Raw genomic sequence first — 11,760 nt, forward strand, 5'->3', positions numbered from 1 at the left:
ACAAGCTCATGCACAAGGAGTATTCATGAGAGATAAATTCTATACCAAAGTGTAAGGAGATCACACAGAGAAGCAAGATGGGGTTCTAGAAAACGTGTGGGTTTGTCGTAATTCATCCTGCCTGTTTGCGGGGGGGAATGGGGATGGCTGCACCTCCAGCATGCTGCTGGCTGGAAGCAGGGCAAAGTCTGAAACACAGTCTACAGTGGTTCCAGGTCTCCTCTCTGGGACCTAGGTGCCACTGGTGTATAGCTGGGAGAGGGAGGTCTGGAACCAGGGCTCCAAGGTCTACCTTTCCCCTCACATGGTGTCCGCACAGGCGGAGCCCAGGACAAATGGAATCCAGTCTGCTTGAGAGTGAGGGCTGAGTGTCTCAGATGAGCTAGAGGGGAGAAAGCCTTCCTGGAGAGTCTTAGGCACTTAGTTGAAGGCCTTCCCAGCCACTATCCTTAATGTAACAGTTCTCTGAGATTATCCTGGTTTATTTGATGGTGGATGTGAATTCATACACTTTATTCAGGGTGAACCAGGGATTAAATAGCATTTGCAGGAAGGAATTTCCAGGAAGGGAAGCTCATTGGCTGAAGGCTTAGCACTATCTAGATTCTTCCCTAGCATGGAGAACTCCAGGTGTTATGCTATGTGACTCAGTGCCCATGGTCCTCAGTGGGCTGGCTTGGTTACATGTTCCAGAACAGGTACACAGACAAATAGGGAGAGGCCCACTCCTACTGCTCTCAGATTTCTGAGAATCCTGGAATCTGAGCTCATTCAACCTTGCCAGTTCTTACTTCTGTCTGGTAATACAGTCCCACATGCCTGACATGGGTTAAAACATAGCTAAGGGTTATGCATATACAGAGCAGATGCTTTAAAAATTCCTGTTAGCCAACCAATATTTATTTATTTATTTATTTATTTATTTATAGAAAAGGGGGTCTCATGATGTAGCCTAGGCTAGCCTCAAACTTGCAGGCCTCCTTCAAAGTGGTAGGATTATAGGCACAAGCCACTGGCCATGTCCAAGTATTTTCTTTAATTATAGAAAAAGCATATTACTATTATTTTTATGACTCATTAAACTGCTTTCTCTATCTCTATCTCTCTTTTTATCTCTCTCCCACATACACTCATAACTCATTGTCATCTATATTTACATTGTTGATGTCACATGGTCATGGTTGATGTCAAAATCTTGTCATCATATCAAACCATAACTCCGTATTCATAAAACACTAACTTCCAATTACTTCCTGTAAGCTCTGGCCACAGACATCTTAATTTCCCCGTTAATGAATTTTACTGTACCTCATTGTGATGGTTTGAATAACAATGGCTCCCAAAGGCTCATACATTTGAATATTTGGTCCCCACTTGGTAGAACTGTTTCAGAAAGAAAAGAGGTGTGGCCTTGTTGGAGGAGGTGTGTCACTACGGGAGGGCTCTGAGTTTACAAAAGATTAGCACCATTTCCATTTTTCTCTATCTGCCTGCTGCTCCTGGTTCAAGATGTGAGCTCTCAGCTGCTGCTCCAGCCACTATCCTCCACGCCCTTGCTCTGGGCGTCATTATCTCTAACCCTCTGGAATTGTAAATCCAACTAAACAGTTTCTTCTGTTAGCTCCCTTGCTTGTTGTATTTCATCACACCAATAGAAAAGTAACCATGACAAACGGAATCAGACAATGTTTTCCCTCTTTTTGAGCGGATCTTTTGTTTTTTGGTTTTTTTTTTTGGTTTTTTTTGAGACAGGGTTTCTCTGATAGCCCTGGCTGTCCTGGAACTCACTTTGTAGACCAGGCTGGCCTCGAACTCAGAAATCCACCTGCCTCTGCCTCCCGAGTGCTGGGATCAAAGGCGTGCGCCACCACGCCCGGCTACAGATCTTAAGTCTAATTAGAGAGCGTTTGGTTTCCACCAATGTATGTGTGCCACTACTGCACCTTTAGGGTTATTGCATCATGCTTATCACTGTGGTTCACAGGTGTTATAGCTGGTAGGACTACTGGCTGTGGCCCTCTTTTGGAAGCTGGCATGGTGCCTCATGGTACCATCTGAGAGCTAGTCCTCAAGCAGGAGGCTTTCAGCTCAGATTCAGCTCAGGGGGCTCCAGGTTCTGTGTCTGAAGCGCATCCACCATGAAGCTATTTTCCTGTTGAGATACCAGGCATCCTCAGAGTCGATATTAGGGGAACTCCCTCTTCATGCTCCTCACACCACTCCACCCTGGCCAAAAGACCAACTTTCATAGCTCTCATTGGAATGTGTTAACAGATCCATTATAAGGAACCTCTAATTTTTTTTTCTGGCCACACCTTCTCCCTTGCTTATTCTTCACATTCCCTGTCTCAGCTGGCTGCTCTTGCTCGCTGAATGTCTGTGCTTCCAATTATCTTCTCTAGTTGGTTTGTGTTCATTCCCTACAAGCTAACGTCTGTTGGAAGCAACACTTGTGAACTGATCCGTGTTAAGATTTCATTTCCCTAGAGCCCCATATTTTCAGTGAGGTTTTCCTCTTAGGCAGAGTCCCGCTGGCAGGGCTGCTGCAGTCTGGTGGAGTCAGAGGAGTTGGGTTTCCCCTCAAATGCTGTTTATGTTGGGTTTATCACTTGGCCCCATGTTTAGATTCTCCTCCTCCAATGTGAATCACATGTCCATGAACAACAACTTCCCGGATCAACCCACGGGGTGTTTACATACCAGATACTCTTTTTAGAAAAGTAATTAAAGGAAATGTCCTTCCCAGCTTTCCTTGACAGGCTCAGGGAGTGGACTTGTTCCCTGCAGGAAGAAATATTTTCCTTCTCCATTCTGTTTTCTGCCCTGAGTTCCACAATGGATAATCGTGCTAAACACATAAAGCTGGTATTTGGTTCAGTCAGCAGCTTGGCTGACAGCTCACCTCACACCCTCCTCTGAGCTTTTCCATAGCAAAAGGTAAAAGAGATTCTTAGGTCAACCATAAATGAGTTTTTCAGCCCCTGGGCAAGTTGAGCTGTTTCCTTAGTTGTGTAGAGTGACACTGTCTCACTTACCACAGCACAGAAGCTAAGCAGGGGAGAGAGCTCCTGCCACTCTGAGGGCCTGGAACACTGCCCCCTGGAACTGAGAGGAAGCAGGATCCTCTAGAGTGGGTGTAGTCCACCCAGCACACCCTAGAGATTTGTAACCAAAGGGAGGATTTGCATTCAAGTGAGGATGAATCTTAATGCAAAGTCCTCAAGTCATCCCAAGTGTTTAGACTTTGGGCTTATAAACCCTCCTCAAAGGGATCCTCCTTCCTTCTTCATCCGTTATCTAGGCTGCACAAGATCTCAGTGAGGTTAAATTTGGATGAGACAAGCTAACCATTTTCAAAGCTCTGTGCCCTTGAGATATATAGCCAGCCCCAAACACTCCCACCATTGGGGCAGTAAATCATTAAGGGAGATTTAGCTAAACACACTCAGGCTCCTGTACATGGAAATTATTAACCAAACATGGGAAAGGAAGTCTCATGTTTCTAGACTCTCTGTGTTGATACAAAGAGACGCCTCTGAAGGCTGTGGTCTCTCTTTCTGCAGCAGGCCAGTGCATTCGACAACACTCTACTTTCATGTCTTTCTTGGGCACTTGCCACCCACTTGCTAGAGCAAAGACCCCTCCTTTTGTAGAAGCACAGGGTACTGCCAGCCAGTACAGAAAGGCTACAGGAGGGGATTGCCTTCTCCTAAGCAAAGTCACCCCTCTCTGGCAAATCGCAGCTGTGCTCATCTGGGAGGTTACCTTCTCTGCTTTCACCTCACCTCTCCCGCTCCACACCTGTAGCCTCTAGCTTCACCTCCTTGCACCCCAACCGTCCGCAGGGCATCTCAATCCTCTTCACACTTCCGGTTTCATTCACCTCACACCTCACCCTTGCCGCCACCTAAGACAGACAGACAGACAGACACAGACAGAAGTCCCTGCTCCCTGCCTACTAAGATCCTCTTTTGAGACCTGTCATTCCCTGGCTTCGGCTCTACGATCTGTCAAGAGGATGCCTAAAGTGCTGTCATGTCCCAAACTCTCTTGTGCCCGTAGGAGCCCATACCCTGTGAACTGTGGGTGACATGTGGGAAACAAAGGAGCCAGGACTCCTTCAAAACAAACGCTGCACACCCAGAAACAGACTGCCCATTTCCTCTAAGCTTCCCCAGGGTGTGTGCTATTTTCTGAGCGAGCAGAGCTCCTGTACTGGGGGGGTTGCTTTGAAGAGTTCCCACCTTACAGCTTTATCAAGCAGGGTTCATTGGAGAAACGCCCACCCAATCCCTGTTCTTCAACCCTGCGGGACTACTTTCCCAGGAAACTTTGACTTTGTAAATCAAAGCCAGTAACTCCCAGGGAATGGGCTTCCCAGGGGAATGTGGTCCTTTAAAAAATGATAGGTAGATAGGTAGGTAGGTAGGTAGGTAGGTAGGTAGGTAGGTAGGTAGATAGATAGATAGATAGCACAGGAGCTCTCTTCTTTAGCTTAGACATAGTTTCTCTCACAATTAGGAATATCATCCTATTTTTAAGGTGGACAACGGGAGCATCCAGCTCCCAGCCAGAAACCCCAGATTATCGCTGGAACAACCCCAACCTGTCCAGCTCCCCATCAGACCCCGCAGAGGGCTCCCAGTCACTAACAGTACCTCTTGGCAACGATGAGATGAGAAGGAACTGCAGGAACGCCAGCCCCAACTGCGCCCATCTGTCTAGCTCCATCGTTCCCGTTGCTTTGCCGGTACCGAGTGACTGGAGGGATGCCTAGGCGAGAACAGGGCAGCCGGCTCTGCTCTTGCTGGGACCTCCCCAAGCTCCAGCTGAAACAGAGCTCGGGTTTCAGCCCGCCGGGCTCTCCCACCCTCAGCTAGGGGAACCACCTTCGGCCAGAGCGACGTCAGCCCAAAGCTCTCCTCTTAACCCTTGAGAGGCCCGGGGAGTCGTGACCACGCCTGGAGGCCGGTGCACAGCGACCTACGGGGGACAGCGGGATACCAGAGCCCGCTCCTTCTCGCTGGACTTCCCGTGGTCAACCTTTGTTGATAGTGAAGGTAGAGATGTGTGGCAGGCAGCACTGACTGGGACCAGAAGTAGGAACGGCTGCGGCTGCGGGACCTCTCAGAGGAGACTAGAGAGGATGCTCATTCAAACATCCCGCACCTGAGCTAGAAAGCTGAGAGGAGAAAGGAGGATTGGAGGCTGGGCTAGGAGACTAGCATGGCACTGAGAGGGGAGGCTGAGAGGGCAGGATGGTACTAGAACCTGAGATGAGAGGCTTATAGAAGAGGCTGAGAAAGATGGCATGGAAGGCTGGAATCGGGGGCTGGGGCAGGTATTGGTTGTGGTCACCTAAATCAGCCAGACAGAGACAGATTGGAATAGTGGCCTGGGGCCCAATGGAATGACAGAGCTGTTTACTGTTCAAGCACTAGGACCAGAGTTTATTTCCTGAAATCCATAGAAGGAGATACTCCTTAAAATTGCCCCCCACCTCCATGCAGGAGGTAGGAGTATGCCCTCCCCCAACAGGCGATGGGAGGATAGAGTTAAACCCACCTGCACTCCCCTCTCAACACTGCTCTACCTCCAAGCGCTTTCTTTCCCCTTTTCTACTCTGAGCAACTGCACACACAGGCTACTGGGAAATCCTGATCTGAGTTCATGATGGTGGGGCAGCACAAGATACTCCCCAAGAGCATACAGACAGGACCCTAGTGTCTCTTTCCCACAATCAGGGAAAAGGAGCCCTTGAGAGTCTAAGGTCACACAAGTGAGGGGCACAGCTGAGGTTTGAGCCTACGATTATCAGATCCACAGACTGTAGTCCTAATCACTATGGTGTACAGCTTCAAAGGTGATACTCACATAAAAGTAAGTTTAACCATTATAGTCAAGATGTACAATCGGTAGCGTTTTCTATAAATTCTGGAATCAAAAAGATTCAGATTTTAAGTCACTTGCATGAAATCACTGAGCTACGAATGGCAAAGCATAATATACTTGCGTCTAATTTAGACCTGGGGCTTTGGGATGTGCCAATAAGAGTTTTTGATGTTAGATTAAAACTCAAAGTTATGAGGCATGGATGATTCTTCAGGGCTAGTGAGAAAAGTATTATCTCCATCCACGGAGGAGAATAATGAGAACTTTCTAGAAGGAAGGTTGAACCGGGCCAGTGCCCTTGAGAAACAATGCATATATATGAATTACTCTCTAAATTGTACTTATTCGTTTTGCTCAAAGTATGTATGGCAAAGTTAACCAGCAAAATGCACTTTAAATGGTTTAGATAGATGATGGATGGATGGATGGATGGATGGATGGATGGATGGATGGCACACAGTTAAGTGACATATGACAGATACATACTTGTGGACTGATAAGTGATAGATAGATAGATAGATAGATAGATAGATAGATAGAGATAGATAGATAGATAGATAGATGCACATATACAAATAGAATGATGGTAAGTAATTGAAAGAAAGAGTGAGAGAGAACCCATTGAAGAGAATTGTGTGGAGTTTGGCAATGAGCAAGAACATAATGTGAGTGTGACAGGGTTTCTAAATTTTATCCTCTAGTTTTTGGGGTGCTTTGATGATTTTGAAAAGCAAAATCCCAAGAAGAATATCACCCTAGACTACTCATGAAGGCCTGAAGCAGAGAGAAAACCATGGAATTGGAAGGGACAAGATGATATAGACAATTTGAGGAAGGTTGAACACCAGCTCTCAGGAAAGTTTGGAAAGACAGGAACCATGACACAGGCTTCTACTTTCTGCACTCAGTGAGATATGGTTTTTCACTGGAGGCCAGGGCTAGTAAGAATGGCAGACCCTCCATCCATGGAGGGGAATGGGTAAGAGCAGTTGAAGAGACTGGGAGAACTCAGCATTCAATGACCTGTGTCCAAGTCCTTGCTTCACTTTCTAGCTACATGACATTGAGTAAGCTACTCAACTCTTTCAGCTTGTCTTCAGTATACAGTAGGCATAATGATCAAACCTGTTTTAGAAACTCTTGGAAAGATGGAATGAGATTATTCATGCAAAGATACTGCAGGGATAGCACACACGGCTGCTGTAAATAAATATTAGGCATCATCATTGTCTGTCCTGAGAGTGACCTTTTGAAAACTCAGTATGAGCTTTCACCCTCATTGTCAACTTCTCCAACCAGGAGAAACTTCTCCATTTGTATAAGCAAGCATCAAGAATGGCATTGAAGCCAGTTGGTGGTGGCACACAACTTTGATCTCAGCACTCAGGAGGCAGGCAGATCTCTTGAGTTGAAGTCATCCTGATCTACAGAGCAAGTTCTAGGACGTCCAAGACTGCACCAAGAAACCCTGTCTTGAAAAACAAAACAAAATAGAATGGTATTAAAGAGAAGAAAAATGGCATAAAATCGGATATCTGAAAGAATGCAAGGCAGAAACTAGAGGAAGAGTTTGCTCTGTTGTTGGTAGGAGCAATGGGTTAGACGTAGCTCCATTTCTAAATGCCTGTATATATTAGGGCTTCTCAAGCCCACTAAGAGCTAGCTGTCAGGACTATCTCTGTCTTTACTGACTCCATCCCCCAAGCCTCTTTGCACCAATACCCAGCATCCTACTCCTCACAGCAGCTGTACCCCAGATATGTTGGGCTCTGGGTGTTGAACCTGAGGGGCAGCAGAACATATCACCCAAGCATGCCTCTGTAACAAAAAGACTGAGGTAAAAGCAAATGAGAAGAAGCTATTGTGAGAACTCTGTGGCCTCTTCCATTTGAAAACACTCCTCTTATAAAGGAGTCCCCATTTCCTGTCTACATGAGGAAGTTAGTTATTATAACTCTTATGAGCCTGGAGGAGTTGATATACAAACCCTACTGCCTGGTGCTTGTCTCCCCATGGCTCCCTTATATACTTATGCCTTCTCACAGTTGTGCCCCTGGAAACTCCTTGTCCTATCTTAGCCAGTTCTCCACAGATGAATTGCTCTGCTATGGTACTCTATAAGCACAAGGTGTAGTTGTGCTCTCTCCTAAGACAGCTCCAGGAGGACCTCCCTGGTTTATTGGCTAGCCAATCTTGTCTAATGGGTGAGCTCCTGGTCACTGAGGGATTCTACCTCAAAAGAGATGGACAGAATTCCTGAGAATAGCCAAGGCTGTCCTCTAGCCTTTATATATAGATACACATGCATGTATACATATTGTACTTATATGAGCACATGAATGCATACAAACATGCATGCACATGTATACTCCCAAGTATATGAATCATGAATATATTTGATTTTCTTTTTATTAATCTGTTTCCTACTAGTCTAATTGACAGGACCCTAGTCAATGATTGCAAGGTGGTTACAGAAAATAATAAAGATTCCCCCTCATTTATAAACCTGATGGGGTGCATCTTAAAGAAGTTTCTGATTGCAGATCTTTTGCTTCTCCGGGGCTAAGAACTGAAAACACAGCCCCTTCTGTCTGGAATGCCCACAGGGCTTTGCATGCTAGTTTGAGCCACTAATTTGAGTTTCCTGGTTTCATTGGACAAGGGAACTCTGTAAAGAAAATACTCCAAAGTAAACTTCTCTGCTGTATACAGAAGTATGAGCATCTATGTGGATGATTGAAATCAGTGGTCATCAGATCATGTTCTGCTAAGCTTCACAGGAGCTGCGGGGCTGGGCCAGGACCAGCGAGGCTGTGATGATGAGATCAGAAAGTCCGTAGTTTATCCAAGACTGTGCAGCTCTGGAGAAATCCCCATTTTCCTATATGAGTGTAGCTGCCTGTGCTCCCATTAACAACAGTACCATTTTTTAGTGTAACTAGAGTTCAGTATTGTTCTAAATCAGGTCTTCTAAACAGAGGAAGCACATGGAGAAAGGGGAGCTTGGAGGAGCTCTGAAAGTCTCAAAATACAAGGACTTTTCCCACCATTTTTTGAAGGACGAAAAAGTCATAGCCTTCTTCCAAGTCTCACCTAGAAACTTTCATGGACATTGATCTTGGTGAGATTTCACTTTTTTAATTATTGACTAAATATTATTTTTAGATTTAGGGAAAATATTTCTGTACATCTAAGCAATTGTTGAGTCCAGGCTCTAAACAACAAGTTATTTTCAAGAACTTTTTATTTTCCCCAACTTTAAGAGAGGGTATTCTTCGGGATGTAATGATAGGTCAGGGATTAAGAGTATTTGTTGCTATGGCAAGGGATCTGAGTTCTGATGCAGTACCCACATAGGGGGTCTCACAACTACTTGCAATCCCAGATCCAGAGGATCCAATACCCTCTCCTCTCTAGCACCTATAGACACATGGCATGTACATACATACACAAATGCACATAAATAGATATAAAATCTTAAAGAAAATAATATTCGTGATTTAGCACTTGCTCTGGATCCTGTTCCTGGTGTTGACTCTACTGACTGAACCCTTGTGAACTATGAGCTTATGGTGGTCTTACTTTCCCTCCATTTGTTAAGAGAGAAAAATAACAGTAATATCTCCCATAGGCTTGGAACAAAGAGCTCAGAACAGCACCTAAAATCGAATATTGACTTGATGTTATAGTAGTGACGTCCAAGATCTTTTTCTTAAAATTTCTGCAGTCATATTTTTACGTGTGTGTGTGTGTGTGTGTGTGTGTGTGTGTGTGTGTGTGTGTAAGTCAGAGGGTCAGAGGATAACTTCTGGGAGTTGGTTCTCTCTTTCACTATGTGGGATCTGAGGACCAAACTGGAGTTCTCATTCTTGGCAGCGAGTGTCTTTACACACCAAGCCATCTTACCCATCAGACATCAATGGTTCCTATAGAATGCTCCAGAGAGAAATAAATCCCAAGTATGAAAAATGCAGAGTGATCTGCCAGGAAATAGGAATGTCAGTCAAAGTGAAAAGTTGTCTCCTGCCCAGTGTGGTGACACATACCTTTAATCCCAGGAGACAGATACAGAAGGATCTCTGTGAATTCAAGGCTAGCTTGGTCTACATAGTGAGTTCCTGGACAGTCAGAGCTGCATAGTGAGACTTTGTCTTAAAGTGTGAGTGGCATGGGAAGAGGAAAAAAAGGAAAGAAAAGGAAAAAAGACCCAAGTATTATCTCCATATTACCAACACTCAGAATTCAACAATGAGCTATGGTGGTAGATGGTGTTAAGTCACCCATAATACTAAGTTGTACAAGAAAGGATGGGGCACACCGCATATAGACAGATGGCTGTCTTTTTGAATGCCAACATCTCTAGCTTAGAAGTCTCTGTAGACCACCTACACACTTGGAAAGCCAGAAAGGAAAGAAGGCAGCAGAGAAAGGGAGAATGGAGGCTCTGACTTCTGGTAATTAAGCTTGGCTTTCATCAGCATCACAAACACCACGTTCAAGTCAACAGACAAGAGAAAAAAGGAAGCACTGTGGAAAAGAAAGGGCCTTCCCCTGGAGCCTGCTAGGCCACGCCATGGAAGCCTCCAGACTTAATGAATCCCTGCTGTTCTCCTATACAGCAAACAGTCCTGCTTCTGCCTCCAGCGTTGGGCTGGCTCAGCTCCACTCCCTTCCCGCTGGGAGTCAGGCAAGAAGAAGGTGCCTCTGTGGTTCTTCTCTGGCCACATTCTTCTGGCTCTATGTCATTCATGCAAATTGCTGAAAGCCAGCGAGCCTCTCACTTCACAGTCAATGTGCTCCTCCTGCAACACCTGGAAAGACCTGGTTTTGACTTCCATGTGTGTGCAGTTATAAGCTTCAACTGAAAATAAGAGTTGGCTGCTGCACACAGCTTTATGAAGCCACTGGTGACTGTCTGGCCGTGATCCAAGTGGCTGGCTGACGAGTTAAAAGTAGTTGATCCATCTGATGTGTGAACCCAAAATGAAGTCATTTCATGAGAAGGCAGCAGAGGGTGGAGGTAGAAATGACCTCAGTGCACAAAAAGCACACTGAGCACAACAGACCCCATATGCACCAGGAATCTCCTACTGACTGGGTATATGGACATAAGCACATTGGCCTGCTGGGTCTCAGTTTCCACAAAAGCCCTGTTTATTAGGAAAACTTATTCCTACAAGTTGCAAGTTCCTGGCTGGCACACACACACACACACACACACACACACACACACCATAAATAAATAAACAATTGAATGATAATATTTAAATGGAAATAATAGCAACTTGTAAATTTCCTAAGAATTTTCAAATGAGTCTGGTGATACACATAATAAAAACTAATATTTACCATTAATGTACCTATCTATAAAATCCCACTGTACCTCTTTCAAAAACAATAATCCATTCAGACTGTTAGCTGAAATTAAAAAGTGGGTACTGTTTTCCTCAGATCTGTAATTTAAACTATATTACATTGCTATTGATTTAAGACAAAAGCACATTTAAAAGTTGTATTTTCTTATGCAATTACAATTTTAGTTGGCAGTCTAGAGGTAGACTATGCATTCAAAGAAAGACAAAACATGAGAGGCATTTTCTAATTGGATCCTGCCTAGACCCCAGAAACACTCTTGCCGGGGAACCTGGCTTTGAATATCTGGTTCAGTCTCATCACACTGTTTACAAGGTTGAGAAGGTTTTGTATATAAATCAAGCTGCTTCTCTCAATGGGAGGAAATAAATGACATAAAACAAACACAGGATAAAAATCTTCATTCATTCATTCAACACACATTATTGTATTTTGTTATGTTCATCAGCTTAGATTTCAGCAGTTTGGCTATGAATGAAAGCTGTGTGAGCTCCC

General features: G+C 44.8%; 1 protein-coding gene across 1 annotated transcript in view; it reads right to left on the minus strand.

Moving 5' to 3' along the window:
• Pamr1 (peptidase domain containing associated with muscle regeneration 1) overlaps positions 1 to 5,093 on the minus strand; it is a 95,941-nt gene extending 90,848 nt beyond the window's left edge. Inside the window, exon 1 of the mRNA XM_021155746.3 lies at positions 4,659 to 5,093. Within this exon, the coding sequence (XP_021011405.1) occupies positions 4,659 to 4,731 (73 nt within the window). The 5' untranslated portion in view covers positions 4,732 to 5,093. The remainder of the gene's footprint in view (positions 1 to 4,658) is intronic.
• Positions 5,094 to 11,760: the final 6,667 nt, after the last annotated feature.

This window comes from Mus caroli, unplaced genomic scaffold, assembly GCF_978045245.1.
Source record: "Mus caroli unplaced genomic scaffold, Mus_caroli_1 scaffold_2, whole genome shotgun sequence".
Lineage (NCBI taxonomy): Eukaryota > Metazoa > Chordata > Mammalia > Rodentia > Muridae > Mus > Mus caroli.